This window comes from Lissotriton vulgaris, chromosome 11, assembly GCF_964263255.1.
Source record: "Lissotriton vulgaris chromosome 11, aLisVul1.2, whole genome shotgun sequence".
NCBI lineage: Eukaryota > Metazoa > Chordata > Amphibia > Caudata > Salamandridae > Lissotriton > Lissotriton vulgaris.
The window spans coordinates 657574612-657599231 of NC_141699.1; the positions used below are offsets into that span (position 1 = coordinate 657574612).

At 48.4% G+C, this 24620-nt stretch overlaps 1 protein-coding gene across 2 annotated transcripts in view; it reads right to left on the reverse strand.

Annotated features, from left to right (window-relative positions):
- Positions 1-458: 458 nt before the first annotated feature.
- The window catches only part of LOC147683296 (thiamine transporter 2-like), a 592344-nt gene continuing 568182 nt past the window's right edge, over positions 459-24620 (reverse strand). For both annotated transcript variants that reach the window (XM_086943750.1, XM_086943752.1), the window contains one exon: positions 459-6371. In XM_086943750.1, the coding sequence (XP_086799876.1) occupies positions 6189-6371 (183 nt within the window). In that variant the 3' untranslated portion in view covers positions 459-6188. The remainder of the gene's footprint in view (positions 6372-24620) is intronic.

The following is a 24620-nucleotide window of genomic DNA, read 5'->3' on the forward strand; positions in this document are numbered from 1 at the left end:
CAAGACCGGTTTCTCCCTGATTGGGGCTCTTTAAGTGGGTGCAGTTGGTTTCAGATGCAAAGTGAGCACAGAACCCATGTCTGAGCATAACCGTGGCCACTTAGAGTGTACAGGAAACACACAAAAGATGATGAGAGGATGCTTTTAATAAGTCTAACCACTGGCCCAGAGTATGGTCAAGACTGATTTGCATATTGTTGTGTCCAAACTGAGGTAGCTTGTTGGGTAGAAAAACGATGGGCTGGATTGCTACCCTAAGCGGCTGATTATGCATGGTACAAGCAACCCGTTATATAGCTACAACTGCATGGACAAGTGTAGGTTCAAGGCCCACAACAAGGATCTCAACTACTCAGCATAGTTAAAGACCCAGACTGATAGAGTCTGAAATCATTGATTATGACAGGGTATACATTATAACAAACTATCAGCTTGACATGAACACCATTCACATTTCATTGCATGGAATAGGGAATTTATTTGAGCATTACATTGGAATATGGACTGCCATCGCACCACTCTCAAAGATGGCAGTACAACATTTTGTGGGTACGTGGATATTATTTTACCAGCAATGTGGTGATGCACTAGCCTATAAAACAAACAAAGTGTGTCACATCAAAATCCTGTGCTCCATGCTGCACAGTGTGGCAATACGGCATCATATGCCCATGCGTAATGTAGAAAACTGGGCAGATGATGGCTCAAGCAATAAAGTTGGAAATTCACAGGTAGAACAAACTCAAAAATAGTAAGACGGTTTTTAAAAGTGTTACTTGGATTATTATTTCTATACTTACAAAATAAATACACATTTGTTGTGATGCCACTTGGTATTTATTGTTTGAAATTTTTGTTAGCTCTAACCAAATAATTTTTTCTCAGTTTTGTATCTATTTGTTTATTGAAATCAATCAATCAATCAATCATTACATTTGTAAAGCGCACTACACACCCGTGAGGGTCTCAAGGCGCTGGGGGGGGGGGGGGGGGGCTGCTACATCGAAAAGCCAGGTCTTGAGAAGTCCTCTAAAGGCCAGCAGGTCCTGGGTCTGTCGTAGGCCTGTAGGGAGAGTGTTCCAAGTCTTGGCGGCGAGGTAGGAGAAGGATCTGCCGCCGGCTGTGGTTTTCCGGATGCGTGGAACTGTGTCGAGGGCGAGGTTGGCAGAGCAGAGGCTGCGGGTAGGGGTGTAGAAGCTGAGTCGGTCATTGAGGTATGCTGGTCCGGCATTGTGTAGGGCTTTGTGTGAGTGGATGAGGAGTTTGAAGGTGATCCTCTTGTTGACGGGGAGCCAGTGCAGGCCTCTCAGGTGGGGTGTGATGTGGCTGCGTCGGGGAACGTCAAGGATAGCCGTGCCGAGGCGTTCTGGATGAGTTGAAGCCGTCTCAGGAGCTTGGTTGTTGTTCCTGCGTAGAGGGTGTTCCTGTAGTCTAGTCTGCTGGTGACGAGAGCCTGGGTGACGGTTCTTCTCGTGTCGGAGGGGATCCATTTGAAGATCCTGCGGAGCATTCGGAGGGTGTTGAAGCAGGAAGTGGAGACGGTGTTGACCTGCTTGGTCATGGTGAGGGCGGAGTCGAGGATGACCCCTAGGTTGCGTGCGTGGTTGGTGGGTTCTGGGGCAGTTCCTAACGATGTTGGCCACCAGGAGTCGTCTCAGGCTGAGGGGGTTGAGCCGAGGATGAGGACCTCCGTCTTGTTTGAATTCAGCTTCAGCCTGCAGTCCTTCATCCATTCGGCGACGGCCTTCATTCCTCTGTGGAGGTTGGCTTTGGCGGTGTGGGGTCTTCGGTGTAGGAGATAATGTTGAGGCTATGTTGTCGTGTGAGGTGGGCGAGTGGTGCCATGTAGATATTGAACAGCGTCAGGCTGAGGGATGATCCCTGAGGAATGCCGCAGATGATCTTGGTGGTCTTGGAGCGGAAGGGTGGGAGGCGGAAGCTCTGGGTTCTGCCAGAGAGGAAGGATGTGGTCCAAGCCAGGGCCTTCTCTTGGATTCCGGCGTCATGAAGGCGTGCTGTTAGGGTGCGGTGACAGACCGTGTCGAAGGCTGCTGATAGATCCAAAAGGATGAGGGCGGCTGTTTCTCCTTTGTCCATGAGGATCCTGATGTTGTCGGTGGCGGCAATGAGGGCGGTCTCTGTGCTGTGGTTGCTGCAGAAGCCGGACTGGGATGGGTCCAGGATATTGTTGTCTTCGAGGTAGCGGGTCAGCTGCCTGTTGACGATCTTCTCCATGACTTTTGCCGGGAAAGGGAGCAGGGAGATGGGCCGGAGGTTCTTAAGGTCGTTGGGGTCCGCCTTGGGTTTCTTCAGTAGGGCGTTGATCTCGGCGTGCTCCCAGCTCTCTGGGAAGGTTGCTGTCTCGAGGAGATATTGATTGTTTTCCGGAGGTGGGGGGCGATGGCTGTGCTGGCTTTGTTGAAAACGTGGTGATGGCATGGGTCAGATGGGGACCCAGAGTGGATGGAGTTCATGGTCTTGAGGGTGTCTTCGTCGCTGACGTTGGACCAGGTGGTCAGGCGGCTGGTGTGCATGGTGGTCGCAGGAGTGGTGGTCTCGGCGGTGGAGGTGGGGGTGGTGGTGTTGAAGCTGTTGTGGATGTCGGTGATCTTGCGGTGAAAGAAGGTAGCCAGTGAGTCGCACAGGTCTTGTGATGGTGGAATGTCGTTGGTGTTGGAGCTGGGGTTGGAGAGTTCTTTCACGATGTTGAAGAACTCTTTGCTGTTGTGTGCGTTGTTGTCTAGGCGGTCCTCTTGGCGGTCCTGATGAGTTGGTGGTGTCTGCGGGTGGCATTCTTCTGGGCTGTGTGGCTGTCTGGTGTTCGGTCGCGGAGCCAGCTCTTCTCCAGCTTCCGACAGGTGCGCTTGGAGGTCCGGAGGTCTTCGGTGAACCAGGCAGCTTTCTTGTTGGTGTGATTGGTTGCGGAGGTCTTTAGTGGGGCGAGGGTGTTGATGCAGTTGTTGATCCACTGTTTGAAGTTGATGGCAGTGGTGTCGGGGTCGGTGGGGTTGGCGGGTGGTCCCAGGGCGAGTGCGGTGGTCAGTTGGTCCTCTGTAACCTTGCCCCAGCAGCGGCGTGGCATCTGTTGGGTGCGGTGGTGTGTGGTGGGTTTCCTGAAGGCGAAGTGGACGCATCTGTGGTCTGTCCAGTGGGGTTCAGTGGTGTGGTTGAAGGAGACGGGGGGACTTGCGGAGAAGATGGGGTTCAGTGTGTGTCCAGCGGCGTGAGTGGGTGTTGTCACGAGCTGTTTGAATCCGAGGTTGGCGAGGTTGTCGATCAGGGCGGTGGAGTTGGCGTTGTTGTTGTTCTCGAGGTGGAAGTTCAGGTCCCCGATGAGGATGTAGTCCGTGGAGGCGAGGGCGTGGGTGCTGATGAGGTCGGCGATGGAGTCACTGAACTGTGGCCGGGCTCCAGGTGGACTGTAGACGAGTGTTCCTCTGAGGGTGGTGTTGGGGTTGGTGTGGATCTGGAAGTGCATGGGCTCGGCGGTGGTGAGGGTGTCGTCGGTGCTGGTCGAGACTCCGAGGGTGTCCTTGTGGATGATGGCGATTCCCCCTCCCACTCCATTGGTGCGGTCTCTGCGGGAGATCTTGTAGCCTTCTGGGAAGGCTGTGGCGATGTCTTGTGCCGAGGTGGTGTTCAGCCAGGTCTCTGTCAGGAAGGCGACGTCGGGGTTGGTTGAGTCTAGGAGGTCCCAGAGTTCGAAGGCGTGCTTGCGAGCGGAGCGGGTGTTGAGGAGGATTTATCAGAGGTGGTTGGGTTCTCTGATTGATGGTTTGGCGGGCCGGATGCTGGAGAAGCTGCAGTTATGGCAGGTGAAGGGCCCTTGGGTGCACTTCGGGGTGGCCCGGTAGCAGCGTTGATCTCGTCCGGGATTGAGTGCATGGAGGGTGCTGGAGTCGTAGTAAATGTAAATGTAAATGTAGTTGAGCTTATATAGCGCACAGCTACCCGCAGTGGGTGTCCCGGCGCTTGCATAGGGAACCCGTCCTGATATTCCCCTGTGTGATAGCCCCAGCGGGTATCCACAAGGTGAAAGTCAGGCATCCCGCCGCGAGGGGCCGTTGTGGAGATTAAGCAAGCTATTGCCCAGAGTCGCAGAGTGTGAACCCGTGAGTCGAGAAGGCACCGGAACGAGAATTATCGAGTCTGTGGAATTTTTAGCCCAAGACCCGCCGAGGCGGGGAATTGAACCCTGGTCCAGGACCGATCTCAGCTTCCGGGTCTGCCGCCTCTAACCCCTGAGCCACACTTCTCCACGTGCAGTCTGGTGTTGTGGCGGCTTGGGGGTCCAGGGGTTCTGGCGCTGGGCGCGGTCCAGGAACGGATGGGCGCAGACGGGCTTGCCTTTGGAGCGCAATCGGCGAGCCCGCTGCGCGTGTCCGCTGCGCTTCCTGGTGGTGGTCGCCATTTGAAGCGGAGAGGGAGGGAGGAGCAGCTGGGAGGCGGGATCGGGGCGGCGAGGGGGCATGGCCTCAGGAGGAGGTGGCGGGAAGGAATCGGGATACAGAAGCACAACGGGGGTGGGGGGCGAGATGCGGTGCAAAATACAGTAAAAGATACACGTGGGCTAACTGGGAATTAGTTGAACAACAGGATACAGAAGGCAAAAAGTGGGGGGGGAGAATTACAGGTGGGCAGCAGAGAATACAGTGGGGGGAAAAAACAAACACAAAATCACAGCAACACACTTAGAAACAGATGGAGAACCGAGAATGCAGTGGGAAAGAGCAAATTACGCTGGGCACAACAGAGGCAGCTGAAGACGCATCAGGGAGCAGTGTCAGCGCTCACGCGGGCGCGAACTCACTAGCTGGGTAGCAGCGGCGAGGCGTCAGCAGTTGGAGCTGGGCGGCGGTCGGGGAGTGGCTCGGCCAGCAAGCAGGTCAGGAGTCACCCCAATCGCCCGTCAGCAGGCACCTTTTGAGGCTCAGGGGAGGAGGAGCAGCTTGGAGGCGGGATCGGGGCGGCGAGGGGGTAATAAATGCTTATACATAACCCTAAGACTAAACTTATCCTAATATTTAACTTTCAAAAATTATTACTATGCCTTGCCATTCCATATCCTAAGCCCATACCATTCCAGAACATACTGATTACTCAAAAACTCACTCTATTATGCAGTAGTGTGTACTAAATCTACTTCTCTAACTATGCCCTTTCATTGCTACACTAACACTTCACCAATCCAAATTAAAGAAAGGACTACCTTGTACCTCAGAGGACTGTAGAGAAGTATTTATACCATAAACCGTTGATATCAAGGTGTAAGACATTTTTCTCCAAATAGTTATATCAGAGAGCTCTGGTGAGATGGCTGCACGTGCTGATCTGTTCTGTGACTTCACAAGGGACACCTACTGTGAGACCTGAAAAGGGGAAGAGGTGGATGGTGCGGGTGAAACTGTAGTAGAATTGCTGGTCCTCGAGGTGGCATTGGTGGATAAAGTTGGCATCCTCTTCCATTCATGCCTATCCAGTATTTGATTCACGGCCTGAGGCAGAGCCACTGGCCCTCTGCAAGTTGTCTTGCAAATGCAGCATATGTTTCTCCCGTAAAAAAAAGTGGAGAGCAGGAAGAGCTCTGCAGAGTTTAAAAGTTGTACATGTAAGTCAGGAATTACACAGTTACGAAGGCACATGCTATAACAGAATCAACTGTAAGGAACTGAAAAAGATATACAATGTTAAGAATGAGACAGCAACATCAGGAACCACTGAATGAAACAAGAATGGGGTTCTGGTAGGGAAAGTGACACAGGAAGAGAGGAAGGAGGAGACTTTTTATGTGTTTTCTGAAAGCAAAAGGGGCTGATTCAGTTCCGATGCTGAGAGGTGGAGAGTTTCATGTAGCTGTAGCAGTGGCACAGATGGAGATTGCCCTTAGGAAAGTGATGTACTGAATCTTTCGGACTGCAGTGGAAGTGAGGGCTGGCCTCCGAGTCTTGTAAGTCCACCAGAGTTGGAGAGCAGCACTGAGGAACGAGGATGATTTTTGTGTTGAATAGCAGTGGATTTAAGGCAACACAATTTACATTTGATCCTTGCATTCATAAAATAGAAATGGAGCTCCTTGAGTCTGTGGGTGACGTGATAAAAATGTCTTGAGTTAATGATCACTCTGACTGCTGATTGTAGCATTGCAGTGAGCAATGAGAGGGCATGTTGTGTGGCACTATTGTACACAGCTACAGTTTTGTGCCCATGTGAGTTTCACCTGGCTCCACAGGTTCTTGGTTCTTAGTGTTTGGAGGTGGATCATCTGTTAGCTGTTGATTTTTCCTTTTACAAAAAGTTGTTATAATTATATATGTGCTCCTTAGTAGGAAAATCCCTGAGATAACTGAAAAATAGCAGGCGTAAACGAGAAACTGCAAATGAAAAAAAGATGATTATTTCTATGCACAAAATATTTTTTATATCATACAGTTGGTCTTGTAATGCCCCTATTAGCAGAAGAACTCTTGCTGCACCTTATGCTCTGCTTAAGACCTCACACATTGCATCACTTATAACATGTTTAATGACATCATTAAGGACAATAATGATAACATCTGAAATTACACCATTGATGACAACATTGGGCATGGTGGGGGCACACGTTCTAGTTAGGTCAGTAAAATATAACTGGTGAATTTCAGTGTTTTTAAACTGTTCTGTTTTAATTGACATTTGCACCTAACTATAACCTCACTTTAACCTTTTGTTTTTCAGTGAATATATATAAATATATAAATGATATATATGTACAGTGTGGATCCTTGCCCGCTGTTAATGGTCGCAGAAGCAATAGGTTGATCAGGCATAGGTGTGTGCAGTGCTGAGTGTTCAATGTGAGGATCTCTTTAAAACCATACACGACTGAATTTAACCATTTGATATTTTGGTATAGCTATTATCCCCGTCCTTAATAAGCTCACAGAGAAAGATCTGATGTGCCAAGCACATTTGTTGCATGGCACATTTTGCACTGTGTTTCAGGCCATGTTAAAACCTCGCTTCTGATGATCAAATCTACCCACACAGTAGTGGCTTCCGCACATGTACAAGGGTTATATCAGGATGTCTCAAAAGTTCCCTATGCGATACCTCCTGCCAGGCTTCTGACACAATCCACATTCCCCCCCTGTTGTCTCCCTAAACTGAAACACATCAGCTGTCGAAGAGTAATGGGAAGCATTTTAATGGGTTTGTTGTGTACAGGGTCTATTTGCGCAAAACAAAGGTATGGCTCTCCCATTGAATCCTACAGCATGATTAGATTTTGAAGACTCCCAGCAGGATTCTATTGCGAAACGGCAATGTGTAGACCCATGGTCATTGGCTAGCACCCACGCTAGACAATATGAGTGGAGCAATTCCAAGAGCCACCCACAGGATGGTGGCCCTATATAGTGAATAATGTGACTCAGTGTGGGCTCAATGCTCAACTGTCCATCTCTCAGAGTCTATAAATGGCCTGTCACATTCTAAAGGACAGACCAGCTTAAATGTTTCAATACACTCTTGGACTTATGGGTTAATTCACCCTCTCAGAACATTGTGGCCAACACACACTTAAGGCATGCCCATCTATTTACCTGCCCATCACTCAGTATCTCTCAGTATACCTATAGCAAAGTCTTTCCAGTCCAGTCCATGAACTTGCCTCCCTGTTGCTATGCGAAATCTGCAGTTATTTCACTCCCTTTTTGATGTTAGCACTCCCAGCTAAAGTTACCAGTAGGATCATGTACCCAATACTCTTCAAAGTGTGGCATTCTATCATTTGACATCGTCATGGCACTCACCTGTGCATTCCCTATTTATCAAGGAACTCCGACAAAATGAATACTTAGAGAGTGCTACACCTTCTCAAAATGCCTGCAGACCTGCTGTCTTGAGAAAACAGCAGGCTCCCCAGATTCCTATACTTATTTTATCATGACTTACCAAACAGTCACGTTTTGTCAGGAACGTAATACTAAAAGGTGGGCCTCAAATCCCATAGAGAATGTGTTGTAAGGGTGTGGCCTAGTATTTACAAATTTATTTTGCCAGGAAATAGGCAACATTCTGCATAGGCTAGTATAGGGAACAGCAGTCAGAGATCAACACTAAGTGGGAGTGCTTAAGTGAACGTGGAGGGGGATTTGTTACAAAGTCTATCTATCAACCGCATACTCTACTGCCTGGGAACATCCATGTGAACAAGGGCGCAAAGTCTACCAATTTAGTACTCAATTGCCTGGGAAGACCTGTGAGAGGGGGGCAAATTCCATATAGCTCAATTTTATTAGGTCGAGCCTAGACAATGCTTTTGCTGTCTCTTTGAGACATGTTGTATTCTGCGTTGTGGGCTTACAGCCCACCCCCTGCTTTCATTTGTCAGTGTCCTTTAAAAACCCTTGCTTCTAAGTGGTTATTGTTCATATTTGTCCCTTCTTTTTTGTAGCTAGTTCCCTCCCATGGAGCAAGCCCCCATTTCTTGTGGTAGGCCTCCACTTGTTCCATCTTATTTAATTGCTCAGGGGGTCTTTTTTTTACAGCTGAAACAGCAGCTGTGTTTTGACTAGCTACAAGATTTTCTGTAAACAGGGCTGTACTTTGTTGTCGTATCCCTGACTTCAAAGCAAGGGGATTTTTCCTTCCAGTTCCTGTGCCCCAAATGTTTGTTATTTCTTTTCCAATCATCTTGACTGCCGCAAATAAGTTATTTTGTTTGCAGGCTGTCTGGTAAAATGCATTTTAAATCGGAGCCTCTGTGCTTCTTTTTGAAGGCTAATGAATCCCAACCCTTCTGTCCCTCTGCATCCCCTGATGCTTACATTCAGCTACTGAGTAACCTGATACACCCCTAAAACAGACCCTGTCTCCTCAGCATGTCACACGCTCCCCATCCCCTACACCCCTGCAAGCTGCTGGAAGTAAACTCCTGGGCAATGCGCCTCACACTTCCACCCCTATCACTGGAGGCCAACTTACAAGCTCTGAGGAGGGTATGAGAGGGGGAGTGATGAGGAGCCAACCAGTGTTTTCTTCCTCTTTTTCTTTCAATTCAAGTTTTACTGGATTGTTCCACACTGCTGCAGCACACGTGGGGCTTCCAATCATTACGGGATACATGAATCTGTTAATGTTCCAATAAGTTTGAACATTCCTCTGTTAAAGATTAAAGTGTTAACCAGCTTGTTGTGTTTTTATGAGATTGTGGGAGCTGCCTAGAACCAATACATTCTATTGCTGCAATTCGTAAACGTGTAAGAATGCATCCAATTTAAATTGGATTCTAAATCTCCTTGAAACATGCAGTTCCAGCACACTGCATTTTTGGTGAACTCAGGGTGGTAACCCGAGGGTGAATAGGGTGACGGGGAACTGAGTGCATGTAGGACATGGGGCAATGTGGATTCAAATCCAGTAAAATGAAATAATGTTTGTTTTTTAGCACACAAACCTATATTCCTGTTACCTTAATGATTCTCCCGGGATATGATAGACCATTCTGGGTCCAGTTTTCGTACAATTTAGATGCAAACCCCTAAATATATGAAAACATCACTAGTATGTCTTTCTGTGTTCCTTGCGTTTTAATGTCCCATCTGTTCATCCAGTTGGCTTCACCGTAACCTTACCCAGACCGCTAATAAGCTTTGTTAAATGTGCTTGTATCACCTGAAGAACCCATAGAATACCAATTTCTGTGAAGCCGGAAATTATGGAAAATATTTAACCTTAAATAGCTTCTACAGTTTTGATACTATCTTGCCAGATAAAACGCTTATTCAGGATTGGGGAATTGTTTAACCTCAAGCATGTGTGGGGCATTGTGTCCTTAGAAAGCACGAAGTCTGCATAGGGTGAGCAAATATAAACATAAATTTGCAAATCACAACACAAAATTATACAGTGTAATTTAATGCGACTGTTCTAGCACTATGCGCTAACTTGAATATTAATGTGCCCTTTTTGTAACAGTACAAGCGAGTTTCAAAATGATGAAAGTTCTACAGGAAAGCCTTGAATGTTGTAAAGCCTCCTGCAGTGATCCCTCGAACAAGACAGTACAAACCATTGCAGGTGCACATTCTGATTTTGTGTGGAACAGAAGAATGAAAACACATGGCTGCTTTAGAAAAGAAAATTGAGTTGTGTCAAGCACTAAACAATACAGTTCTGGTAAGTGCAGTGTCTATGTTTCAAATTAGAAATGTTCATCATGTTTGAAAATATCAAACATTATACGGAAATATTTCTTGACATTTAGGTCACAATACATATCGAACCTACACCCCCTTTCTCCCACTTTACTCACATACCCATCCTAAATTTTAATACCCAAGGTAACATTTTACCCCTTGACACTTCTCCATTAGGGCCCCAATCCTGTTGGTAGTACCATCCATTTCTGTATGCAGATCATTGCTCCCCTCATACAAAACCTGAATATCTTGCTTCAATAACTAACTTTACCTACAAGTCCCCCTCTGTACTTCGTTGTATACCTCACAGCCCTTGATTGCTTAGCAATCCCTGGTCTTTGTTTTTGAGTGTAAGCCATCCAACTTTAATACCTGATTTGGAAAACTTGATCGTGTGACAGACCACGTTCTGTGGTAAGGTGACTTTTCCTGTTCTGTCTTTGCTCCCTCTGTCCCCTTGCTGTTCAGCCTGAGTATGTGTAGAATGTTGATGAGGTCATGGAATACTGGGGTGCCTGATGTGAGTCAGTTGGTGTCAGCAGGCTGAGCAGCTAGGACGGTTGCTCCTGGTGGGGCGTACAAACAGGCCTACTTACCATCTTGGCTACAATTTAAAGCTTCTGTAACTTGTACCTGAATAAAGTTACTACTTAGAACTACAACCTGGTCTCCTGTGGACTTTCATAGCACAACATTTTGGCAAAGATCTGGTCTTCAAACCCTGCGTGAATTCAAATTCTATGGACTTACATTATAAGTAACCTTCTTACAGCTACTAAGAAACCTAAAAACACTGCAACTACTTCAAGAAATCCAAGCTTGAACCATCTTCGCGTTACCACCTGGCCGCCACAGCCCCACCAGTGACCAAATGACTCCGGCCAGCCTCACCCGGGCGTGCCAACCTCCACTCAAGCTGGGTGAGTCTTCCACTGATTTTACTTCTCTGCTGTGGCTTTTCATCGTCAACCTTTGAACTCCCGCTGTCTGGGAGCCTGGCATAATTTTCACACCCTCTTCCGCTACAACTCCCACAGAGATGCAGCTGGACTGATCATCCTGCTGTGTTTCTCTGTTGTGAGGCTTCACTTCACATTCAGCGATAGCAGAATCAGTGTTTATCAAAGAGTAATGTGTTCTCCTTGAGTGCCCGACTCCACTTGGAATAACCAACATCCATTACTATTAATTATTATTTACATATTATTCTTGCTTCTACATCCTTGTGCTCAACTACTACCTGCTCTCCCTAGCGTGTGGACTGTGTCTATCGTATTGGATGTTGGGCATACTGAGTTTTCCACCAGCGATTCTTGTTTAAAGAGAGAATGGCACAGCTCTGAATCGACACATTTATTCATTGGGGGAGTCGACTGACCTTGTGTCACTCGGTGAGTGTGTTAATTTTCATACATTTGTTCCTCAATTTCAAAGCTTTACGTGCTCGTTACTGCACCATGGCAGTTTAACTGTGCCCGTTTTTTCCAAATAGCTCACAAGCACAGCGCAATAGCACAGCACACGCCCGCCTACCTTTGCTTGAGTGTGTCATCTTGCCTCCATGGCATAATCCATCTGTGATGCTGATGCCGCGTCAGTGGAGCAATGTTTGGTGCAGTTTCCTGCCTAGAGCTATCCTGACCGGCGGGCCGTACGTGCTGCCATTTTGCGATGGGAGGTGCCCTACCTTGTTTTCTTGTCTTTTTGCCAACCACATCCTTCGCTGCCCATTTTACTGGGGCGGTTTACATGATATCCGACTCCTGCTCCTGATTCCAACGTGATGCCCTGCAGTTTGGGTGATGTCCCGCTCCTCCTTCTATCGTGATGTCCTACCTTTTGGCTGTGTTCTCCTGTTAGGTACAACTGTATTTACATTTTGCATGCTACCACAGTTATCTGTCCTCCTGGTTCTGTTCTGAAGACCTGGCTGTAGCACATGGAGTAATTGGGACTTATTTAATTTTGACATATTCCCACGAGCTTCTGGCACCATGACACATTTTTTTTTTCACAACAAGTTTATTGAGAAAGATGAGCATATGAATTAAAGTGGCATCCCACAGTCAGGACGATACCACCAGGCATTTTAGTTACAATTACAATATAACTCTGAGCGTCGAAGCAAGGAACCAATGGAATCAAGGATACAAGGAAATAGCAATCCCATCTTCATCTTTTCAATTAGCTACCCACCCAACTCCCCGAGCCCTCCCTCGAACCCGCCCTATCCCCATGCATGTGTGTGTGAACCGTGTTGACGAAAGCTCTTGGCGTGTCAAGTATGTGTGTGGGAGTGGGCTGCGCTGGATCATACAGGGCTACAGGTCCTCCTCGGGTCCCGCCGGGGGTCCAGTGTCAAACCTCTGTAGTCTGTAGAAAAAGGAAGGGAGGCCTCCTTTTGTATGTAATATGGGACAAGGAGAACTAGGTCTGAAGAACAAGGAAAGCCCCTGAACCATTCAACCTACAAGAAACCTGAGTGCAGTTCACGTATGACTCAAAATGCCAGATTCAACCTTCAATTAAGTACCCTAATTAATACAAACAGATTTATACATAGTTTTGTCTACATAAATGAGGACCTTGAAAAGTGTGTTTGTTGTAAAAAGATATACAATTTATTACAATTCCAAAAAAGGTTAAAAACATTTGTTATGCACAAACAATAATAAAAACTTGATTGAACATAAGAAAATTAAACACCATACCAAATCATTCATTAACTGTAGGTCCAAGAACATAGTATACCTAATCAAATGCCCTTGTGATTATGTATACATTGGAGAAACATCAAGAGAGATGAGACTCAGACTAAATGAACATAAATCTGCAATACGCTGTAAAAAACCAGGAGCCCCACTAACAGATCATTGGCAGACAGCGGGCCATAAAATTGATGAATTGAAATGGTGTGGTTTAGAAACAATCACACTAAATATGAGAGGCGGTGACATTAATACTAAGCGCAAAAAACGGGAACAATTTTACATGTCTCGTTTCAATTCTGTACATGAGGGGCTCAACTCAAGAGAAGACTGGGAAAGAATTTTACAGTGAACCCAGCGAGTTTCCCCTATATTACTCTATAACTTCCGTCATGTCTGCGATCACTATAAACAAATACGCCCTTAGAAACAAAAAATGACGCGCTCTCCAATATGACAGTGAACCCAGCGAGTTTCCCCTATATTACTCTATAATTTCCGTCATGTCTGCGATCACTATAAACAAATACGCCCCTAGAAACAAAAAGTGACGCGCTCTCCAATATGACGTGGCAGAAAGTGACGGAACTACACTTGTAGTTCTTTGCCCAAAATAATCACGCTAGGCTGTAGACGTAGCGTCTCAACGTCATCCAATTAACAATTTTCCCGGGAAAACTTGTCCTTTTAAGTAGCCGATGAATGCCGATGTTCATTCTTGGCTGATCGTGCAGACTAGCAGATGCGGATAGGACCGAGAGGGGAGCAGGGAGGCCGGTTACAAGTCATAAGGTAAGCGCGAGGGTAAAACCTCGCAAATCTAGCGTACCGCTGGATAGCCGACGTCTGTTCTAAGAACTGCAGCCTAACTACCCTATGGAAATTTATCTAACTCCCGGTTAATTTAACGACAACCAGCCTCTATTTTATCTGACTGTCCCCAACCGCAGTATATTAGTAAACCCTTCTAAATAAACACCAGCCCCCAAATAATTGAGTAAAAATTAAGTAAACTATTTTGTAGTACTTTGTGAAACTTCACACTAGTATCCATTAAAATATATATTACATCCCCTACACAGGTTGGATTTAAGAACAACCGTGAATGACACTATTCTACGCTGTGGACGTAATTGAAGGCATCCAGTGGCGAGTTTTAAATTCGAAAAGGAAGGATTGTAAACAATCCCTAGTATAGGTGAGTAATATATCCAAATCAGGGAATACTCTGCCTACTCTATATGACAATTATCAAAAAGTAAAATCGACCTTATCCGCTTTGATTTTAACAGTGGTCTCCACTTACAACACGGTGGCCCCCCTCCGGTATCCTCTACAACATAAAGCTTTCATAAGAAGCAGGTAAAAAACGGTGCCCAAAATAGAAAGTCTACGGTAAAAGAAAAAAATACCGGTCAAGCAAACTATGTTAATATTCGTTGTTTCCTTGTTGAAAGGTATTGCTGACTGGAATTTAAGAAACCAGAAGCTACATATACCATATTTTCGCACGAGAAATCCCTCTAAATTGAAGCAAAGAGGAATTTCCAGAAGTCACACACAGGTATGCTTCACAAAAGTGCTTTCTCCTTGAAGCTACCTAACAATGACTTTAAGTCAACAACCTACAGGACCTAGTTATGTATTCGTATGGTTCAAACTGTCACCAGAGATGTACCCCATAGAACCAAATCATGTACAATGATTTCGTAATATTCAGTGTGTTTAGTTAAGATACTCGAAAAATAAGGTTAATAAATATTGTGCTAGAAAAAAAGCCAAAATGCTGTTTTACATGCACAAAGGGATGTCAACTAACTGTAATGTTCTTTTATAGAATTGTTTGTCCTGAAGAAGGTGTTATCATTGATTCACCGAAACGCAGCGTCGACAACAACAACAAACTGTGACCCCTTGTATTTACTGTTTTTAACAAAATTGCGATATTTTTAAATGTTTTTATTATTGTTTGTGCATAACAAATGTTTTTAACCTTTTTTGGAATTGTAATAAATTGTATATCTTTTTACAACAAACACACTTTTCAAGGTCCTCATTTATGTAGACAAAACTATGTATAAATCTGTTTGTATTAATTAGGGTACTTAATTGAAGGTTGAATCTGGCATTTTGAGTCATACGTGAACTGCACTCAGGTTTCTTGTAGGTTGAATGGTTCAGGGACTTTCCTTGTTCTTCAAACCTCTGTAGTCTGCCCACCTCTTCCATATCTTGAAATGTTTACGAGGGCATCCTCGTGCCTCAAAGATTGGCCTCTCCAGACCCATACAAAAGTCCATACCTGCCTTCCATGCAGTCAGGGGGGGGGGGCCTCACGTCCTTCCATGCTCGGGCCATGTCTCTTTTGGCTACTACCAGCCCCAGGAGGAGTAGGTGTCGCTTATAAATATTACCACCAACCCCTTCCAGGATGTGCAACAGACCCAGGCGGTGGGTACGGGGAAGGGTCCAGCCCAGCACTTCCGACAGACAGCCCCATACACCCCTCCAGAAGCCAACTAGTTTGGAGCACGACCACACCGTGTGGAGCAACGTACCCACCTCCGCCCCACATCTCAGACATTCCGGGGACCCAATCAGGCCCGCCCTCCACAGACGCTCTCGGGTATAGTAGGCCCTGTGTAGAACCTTGAACTGAATGAGGCGAAACCGTATCGCTATAGCTGCCCCCCTCGGGGATTCTAAGGCCTCTCGCCAATCATCTTCATCTAATGGTCCAACATCGGCCTCCCAGTTCGCCTTCAGCGGTAGAAGGGTGGATGAGCAATGGGTGACCATTGTTTGGTAAATGCGTGATACTTTCTTGTCCCCAAGGTCGCCCATGAAGACCTTTGCTTCGATCGGGCTGAATTCCGGGAGTGAGTCAAGGTTGGTTATACTGGGCGTCAGTGCATGTCGGAATTGCAAATAGCGAAAAAATTGAGATTGGTGCATATCAAAGTCGGTACGAAGGGCCTGAAAGGACTTGAGAGTCGTCCCAGACATCACATGGCCAAGCTGTGAAATGCCTATTGAGTCCCAGCCATCAAAGCCTGATAATTTAGATAGTTCCGGTAGTAAACCGTTGCGCCATAGTGGCGTTTCCGCGGTCAGTCTGCCCCACCAGCCCATGCGACGCAGGGCCTGTCGCCATATTGCAAAGACAAGTTTAGTGACTCTCGGCAGTGGCCGACGTAGCCGGGAGGAGTATAGGATGGTGTGGAGCGAGTTATCGCCCATCAATGCACGTTCTAGAGCATAGGCCGGATCCCCACCGTCACTATACCACCACTCATTCAGAACAAGGAGATGAGCGGCTTGGTAGTACGACTGTATATCCGAGGTGGCCAGGCCCCCACAGTATGTGGACAGAAAACAAGTGCGTAGCGCTACCCTGGCAGCACCGCCAGCCCAGAGGAAGCGGCCCAGCACCGAGTTAACCTGCCGAAACCATTGGGGTGGGATAGGATACGGATGGTTCTGTAGCTGGTAGAGTAGGCGTGGCAGTGCAACCATCTTGAAGATAGCTGACCGGCCAAAGATTGATAGGGGCATTCGAGACCAAGTTTTGACATCCGTCTGGACCCGCTCCCAGACGGGCAGTAGATTATGTTCCCAGGCCGTATCCGCCGAGTTTGAAAGAAACACCCCGAGGTATTTCAGACCAGCTGTGGCTAATTGCAATTCCGAGGCCCAGGGATCCGTCACCGTGTCCCCATGTAGCACCCATAGGGTGGATTTACGTAAGTTTAGGTATAGACCTGAAACCTCCCCAAACAGTTGCATGACCTCCAGGACACGTGGGCCGGAGCGCTGTAAATCGGTGAGGAAGAAGAGGACATCATCCGCGTATAGTGCAATTCTATCTGACAGGGTGGCATTCCATTCGAAGCCCCGTATCAACGCATCACTGCGGACTCTGGCAGCTAGGGGTTCCATGGCTAGGGCAAAAAGATAGGGGGAAAGAGGGCACCCCTGCCTAGTCCCTCGGCCAATGCGGAACGTCTCCGACACCGCCCCAGCGACTCGCACCGAGGCTGTGATGTCCGTATAGAGTAGTTTGATATAGGACCGGAAAACTGGGCCCAGGTTGAGCCACGACAGTAGTGTAAACATGTACGACCAGCTGACCGAGTTGAATGCCTTGTTAATGTCGGCCAATAATAACGCCGCCTGGTCCCCCAAGGCTCCAACAGCGTCTATCGCCGCCTGTGCTCGTCGGATATTATGTCGCGTCGCCCTGTGGGGCATGAAGCCTGCCTGATCCGAGTGGACCAGGTCCGTAATATATGGAGCCAGACGGTTCGCTAGGGCCTTGGCCAATATTTTGGCCTCGATATTGATTAGGGAAATGGGTCTATATGAGTCATGGCTTCCTGGGGGTCTACCAGGCTTCTGAAATACCACTATTTCGGCATGGCGCCAGTCGGGGGGCAGTGCGCCCTGTGTTCGCGCCGCCTCAAGAACTCGGCGATAGTGTGGCCCCAGCTGTACGTGAAATTTTTTAAAAAATTCACAAGGGTAGCCATTAGGGCCAGGAGCCTTACCAGCATTAAGTTGCCCCAGAGCGTCCCCCAGCTCCTCCGCTGTGAGGGGTGCGTCCAAGGCCTTCTTGGTCTCGTCTGACACCTGTATGGGCGGTAGTTCCGCGAAAAACCGTGCTAAATCGCTCTCAGGCAATTGGTCACATGAGGCGTATTGGGCTTCGAAGTACGTGGCGAAGCTCGCAGCCAACTCGTTAGGGTCAGTCAGGACCTCCCCATTATCGTCCGTGATACCCGGCAACATGAGGGGTTGAAGGTTGTGTTGGCATAGTCTATGGAGCATTGAGCACGACTTGTCCCCCCATTGATACACCCTACTTCTTGCGGCCAGCCACGCCTGTCTGGCTTCATCTATCAAAAGGGACGCGTACGATTGCTGTGCTTGTAGAAGCAGCCTTAGTCCGATCTCATCGCCACCCTCGCGGCGTTCCCGTTCTAGGGTCACCACTCGCTCAGCCGCCACCGCAGTCTGTTCCCGGCGCCGCCTACGGGCCTCCGAGCACCATGCGATATCCACCCCCCGTATGGTAGGTTTCATCGCCTCCCACACCACTTCTACGTCAGCCCCCTCTATCAGGTTCTCCCGCCAGTAGTGATCTATGGTTTCTCGCAAGTGTTTAGCATAGGCTGGCTGTAGCAGATGCCACGAGGACATCCTCCACCTGAACGGCTGCCGTTTTCGCAGGAGGTCTACGTTAACTGAAAGGGGGGAGTGGTCGGATAAGCCTCTCGGCAAGATGTCTGCGCTCTTCACCCTACTCAGGCATTCACGAGGTAGAAACACATAGTCTAAGCGCGAGAATGACCCATGTACCGCCGAGACATAGGTATATTCACGGGTCGCAGGGTGCATATGTCGCCAAGCATCCACCCAGCCCAGCCCCTCACTCATTGCATGCAGTCTGGTGGGTGGAAGGGAAAGGGGGGGAGTTCCGGTCAGCTCTTGACGCCTCCGGCGATCCATAGACACATCCATTACGTCATTCCAATCTCCCCCAATTACTGCCACCGACCCGGATATGTCTTCCCACACAGCAAACAGTCTCTCAGCCAGGGCCCACTGCAGGAGGGGGGGGGGGCGTACACACTCCCAAACACTATTGGTTCCGTGCCCACCATGCCTTTAACAAACAGGTAGCGACCCTGGGGATCCACCCATTGTTTCTCATGGACGTACGCTATCCTGCGGTGTATCAATATGGCCACTCCCCTGGATCCCCTAGAAAACCCCGCATGAAAAATCTGCTGATAACCAAATCTCTGCAGGCCCAGCGCCTTTGTGCCCATCATATGAGTTTCCTGAAGCAGTAACACATCTGCCGCTGCCCCCTTTCCCCATCGCAACACTGCCCCACGCTTGATTTTGTCTAGTAACCCCCTGACATTCCACGTAATCACCCGCATAGAGTCTTCGGGAAGCCGATGAGTCGATTCAGCCATAGTCCTTTGGAGTCCACCATATGAGCCCCCCACCCCAGCGCCACCCACCACACGTCACACGAATCATCATTACGACACACACATGCATTGTACTATCTACCCCAAAGAGCACCACCAACCCCCTAGCCCCACAATCCCCAACATTCCCCAACCCCAACTCAGCAGCCACAACCCTGACCGCCCGTCCCCTGCCTCCCCCCACCCTATACCTCAATGAACTATGAAGTACCTGTCGCGGTATGGGTAGTCCCGAGACCAAAACAGAGGGCTCAGGCCCAACCATACCAATGGATCCCAACATCCCAAAGAGGAACAGTGAACTCACCCCCCCCCCCCCCCCCCTCAGTGTCCCTCTCACGAACGGGAGAGTGGCAGCCACCATCATGTAGTCCCCGAACCCCACCCCACAACCTCATCTACGCTCAATAGACATTAGCAGTACTGTCACAAGGCCGCGATACAGCCGGTGATACAGTGGGTCTCAGGCGACCAGGTGCACCTATCTAGGATTTGCAGAAGTAATAGCAGAAGAGGGAGCCGAGGCCCCTGAAACTTCAGTGATCTGTGCCAGATTGTTCGGAGTCCTCGGTTCTACCAGTGCCTTGAGTGTCATCTGCCGAGGCTGCGCGCTTGCGTGATTTGGAGCGTTTGTTTCGTCCGTGCCTAGACGTCTGGTCTCGTTGTGGCCGAGGCGAGCCCTCAGGGGGGCCCGAATGGAGCCCCGGTTGAGAATTCGGTCTGACCTGCACTGTTTCGTCGGTCCATCTGAAAAGGTCTTCCGGCGTATCAAAGAACAGTGTCCGTGATTGGAAGATTACTCTCAGGCGCGCCGGGTACAGCAGGGAATACTGTAGCTTAAGACCTCTCAACTTTGCCATGGCTGCCATGAAAGAGTGGCGTTGCTGTTGGACGAGTTTGGTGTAATCAGGGAAGATCAAGATCTTTTGATTTTCACAGAGAAGGGTTTCCTTATTTCTAGCTTCCCTCAGTATGGCGTCCCTGTCGTGGTAGTTCAACAGCCGTGCGATTACCGCCCTAGGCCGCTCGCCCTCAGGTGGTTTCTGTGTCAGGGCGCGGTGCGCTCTTTCAATAACGAAGCATGCAGACAGCGTCCCAGGGGGCATCCATGATTCTAGCCACTGTGCAAGGAACTGTTCCATGCCACCCTTCCCACAGCTCTCTGGAAATCCAAGGAAGCGGAGGTTGTTGCGGCGCGCCCGCCCTTCTGCATCCTCCACACGGAGCGCCGTAATCCTCTGCGCAGTTTCCATCGACGCCATCCTCTTTTTAAGATTACTCACGTCATCCTCCACCACTGACACCCTGGATTCTGCTTCCGTGATCCGCGCCACGGCGTTCCTCAGGTCCTGGCGCAGCAGGGTCACATCTGCGCCAACAGCCCCTATCTTGGCATCTAGCATGTCCCTAGACTGGGTTATGGCCGCCATAAGGGCCGCATTGTCCGGCCCCCCTCCAGGCGGGCCACCCCCTGATGGCCCAGGGCCCCCACTAGGCCCAGTGAATTTATCGATTGTCACTTGCTTAGTGGAGCTGTTACCCCCCCTAGTCATGATTGCAGAGATGTTAGGGCCACTTGACAGATGCTGGCCTCTGGGAGGGGGGGGGAGTCTCAGACAAGTCACTCCGGAACGGCTCAGCGTGGGGTATAGCGCCGGGTGGACCTCAGCCACTGCCCCCAATTAAGCTGTCCCCCCCAGCCGCCGATGGTCAGAGCCCTCCGCGACCAGTATCGCTCTTCCAGGCGGTGCGTGGGCCCACTGCGTCTCGCGCCACCGCACCGACGTCCCTTCTGGTCTGTGGGCCTGGGGGGGGGGGGCCCACTACTCACTGTTGCTGTCCGTAGGCCGAATAGGCGCCTCGGCACGTTCACCGCCGATCGGGCTCTCCAGGACGTCCGTCCCCCTCCGACGCTGCCAGCCCCGGCCGGACACCGGGCCGTGGAAATCGAGGTCCCGGGCCACTAGGCCTCTTCTGCCGCTCCGGTCCGCTCACTACGTCCACACTGCTTGCAGGCCTAGCTAGGCCCCGGGAGGATAGCTGCCAGCAGTCTCACGGCCCCAGGGCAAGCGGACGCCGCGGCCGTCCCCGGGCCACAGCTCACTCCTCGGCTGCTCCAAAATTGAGGCCCCGGCTGCTCCGCAGTCCACTAGGCCGCACCTTTTCACCCCGCTGCCCAGCTCCGCTCGGGAGCGCGGGATCGCCACCGAACACACCGGAAGGTCACTGGCGCCTCCGAAAAGCTTTGCCCCGTTTTGGCTGTGGGTCACAGGCTCGGGGACCACGATAATTTGTCGGATCAATGGCGGGCCGGCGGGAGCTCTAGCAGGCTACAACCGCCATCGCCGCTTGCGTAGCCACGCCCCACCTTGACACATTTTTAAAAGGAATATCTCCAACAAGATACTGTTCTCTTCTTTCAAGCCTGAGCACGTCTTTACGCAATTACCGATAACGGTGACTACTTTATTTATATTAACTTAGTGTTTTCTTGGGACAGTATTTTTTTCCCTAGTGTTTGTACTACTCTATGTTTTAGATTAATTCTTTATTTTTGGGGTCAGCGTTATTTTATGCTCCATATTTGATGATTTTGAACCTTTACGCAGGTGTGATTACTCAGGACTTTGGATTCCTCCTTTAGTTTGTTCATTATTATTTATTAGTGCATATCAAGAATGTTTCCACTCTCCTGAAAAGTTTCACTGGCAATGATATTTATGTAATTTTTTGTGAAAAGTTTTTATTATTACATTGCAGTTCTATATCCGTTTGCATTGCAATGTGTGGCATGTCTTAGCTCTGTGCTATGGGTGTATGTACCTGTTTACAATTCTTAGTGAGAGGTTACGTACTCTTAGTTTCACCTGTTTTGTGATTCTTATTACTTTTACCTCCGTTTCTTATACGTGTATCCAGCTTTTATGCATTATTTACTGTTTACATTGGGTTTATTTGCATGAATACATACGTACTTTCTTGGTGTAGAATGTTTAACACTTTACAGTTATTTCCTTTTTACGAATGAGTGTATCCCGGTATTTCGTTTGTGGGTGAGGGTACCCTACTTCTTGTTTTTGCTTGACGGGTGAGCTACTTGCATGAATACATATGTACTTTCTTTTTTGGTGTGGTATGTTTAACACTTTACAGCTTTAGGCCTAGTTCGTGATTTTCTTATTTCAGTCTTTACAGACTTACTGCACAGTTTTTACATGCTACTTCTTACCCCTTCATTGCGGGGTGTGTGTAGACGTACAATTTTGCCTTTAGGTTGTTCTTGAGGGTTGCCTACTTGCTACTTTACACGCAGGTACATTTTCTTTTCTATGTTTTGTGTTCTGATCTCTCTCTGTTTGCAGTGCAGGTTTGCTGTTTGCTCCTTTTAACAGAACGTAGGGGTGCCTTGACGTCAGGCATACTGGTCTTGTGCGCATTTTTCTTACTTCTGTTACTTGTTTGCATTGAGATTCTGCGTGTTTGTTGTTTCTTGTGATTTGCAGGATTTGCGTTGTATGCTCTTTCTGTAGCATACGCTTTACTTTTCTGCCCTCTCCATGTGAGAATAGGGGATGGGTGTGGTTCTCTTCATTTTATGGTTATGTTTTGTTCTTATTTAGCACCTGCTTCCTCCATGTCGTTTTACCAGTGGGTGCATGTGTATATTTTTACCATAGTTCTTTCCTTTAACTTGTTTTTATGATATTCTTCTATTGTTATATTGCATTTCGTACTACTTTTCAATCTTTCTTTTACTGCACATATTTGCTCTAGTGTTGTATTTACTTCTGTGCATTTCTTCTTGTTTTTTCAGTGTAAAGAAAGAGGATATGTAGTAAGGTGACTTTTCCTGTTCTGTCTTTGTTCCCTCTTTCCACGTGCTGTTCAGTCTGAGTATGTATGGAATGTTGATGAGGTCATGGAATGTTGGGTGCCTGATGTGAGTCAGTTGGTGTCAGCAGGCTGAGCAGCTAGGAGGCTGCTCCTGGTGGGGCGTACATACAGGCCTACTTACCATCTTGGTTACAATTTAAAGCTTCTGTAACTTGTACCTGAATAAAGTTACTACTTGGAACTACAACCTGGTCTCCTGTGGAATTTCATACTACAACACCCTCCTTTTCCAACCCTAAGGCTTAGTTAAATTGATCTTCTATCAAACTTTTACTGATGGTTTCCATTTAATGGAGTATTTGCCACACAATTGCAGGATAGCGGTGATTTATCGACTTGGCTGCCAGCAATATATTCAGATCTCTTGCAAACATTACTCAATGTGGAAGAAGTCTGACTTTCTCACCCCATCAATCTTCTTAAACATCCTCATGGTAGCCCGTCCACCTCTGGCTGAAAATAACAGTTGACAATCTTAGCGTTCACATTAATTGGGACGGCGAGGGTGAGCCTGATGCCTTGCTGCTGAGCGCAAGCCAAGCTCCTCTCCCTCCCTTCAGATGGCACATAAACATTAGAGGCAGTGAGAGGCCTGCTTCCGGGTTAGAAAGCCAACAGGGAGCCGCAAGTCTGCGAGGCTGTCATAACTACTATTGGCTGTAGTAGCCGGAACCCAGGACCTGCGAGGGAAAGTAAAAACTGGGATCGTCAGTCCCCCAATTCCCTGGTTGCTTAGAGCAATGAGGTTAAGCAGCCAAAGCCGGGAGTTGCCCTGGAGTTGCACCGTGAGGAGAGAAAGGAGTTCCTTGATGCCGGGCTGAGGTAAGGAGGTCTTCCCTGGCTGGGGAAGTTGCCCCACTGTCCTGTCCAGCTGGGGTCCTGGGGCAAACACTTTTCTGTTTGGAGTTCCTTGGCGGTAGGGGGCAGAAGTGTTTGCACAAAGAAAAAAAATTGTAAAGACCAGAGGACAACTCACCTATATAGAGGAGGAACAATGCACCATTTCTAGGTCTGGATGGTGAAGTATGCAGAAAATGGTCTTGAGGGAACCAGGAGTAGGAGCAGAAGCCACAGCCCAGAGCCCCCATCTCTAACTCAGAGGGCTAAGAGGAAAGCAGCACAACTACGCATCCTTGCAGCAAAGGGAGAAAAACTCTGGCAGAAGAAAAGTGGGGCTGCAAATAATTCAATGGAGCAAATAGCCCCGGGTCTTTCTCCCCAGGCATTGGCGTTTTTAGGGTGCACTCCAGAGCTCGTTACCACTGAGGCGGGTGCTGTAGTAGAAACTGCTGTGGTCCCAGACAGTATTTCAAAGTCACAGGCAGTGATGGATCCAAAGCCCTCTATCAACTCGCAGGAGATTAAGAACACTAGAAGCAGTACAGTGGTCCCACAAGTGGCTGCCCAAAAGCATTTCATGTGAGGAAGAAAGCAAAAGTGGTGGACAACTCCCATAAGGACTACCCTTACCCTACAAAGCAACACACGAGGACTTCAATTTACAATCTACAGGCCAGATGCCAGGCGGAATATGATGTAGGGACTCCCTGACACTAGACTTTACGGAAATCTTGAATGGCGGTCCAAGGGGGCAGTGGTAAATAGGGAACTGACCGGCTGGGCCCTCCTTTCATTTCGAGGTGTCAGGCTACTCGGGTCCCTCGCCCATTCAAGTGTCGCAGGATCTCCCGACGGATGCCAGGGCTAAAGATATGGGTTTTCAAAATCAGAAGATGGTTGAGATGTCGACTGGGCAACCCAGGAAGAGGGAGACGGATAGCCAGTCCTCAATGCACCAAATGCAACAGCTCTTTGAGACTATATTAGTGGAAATA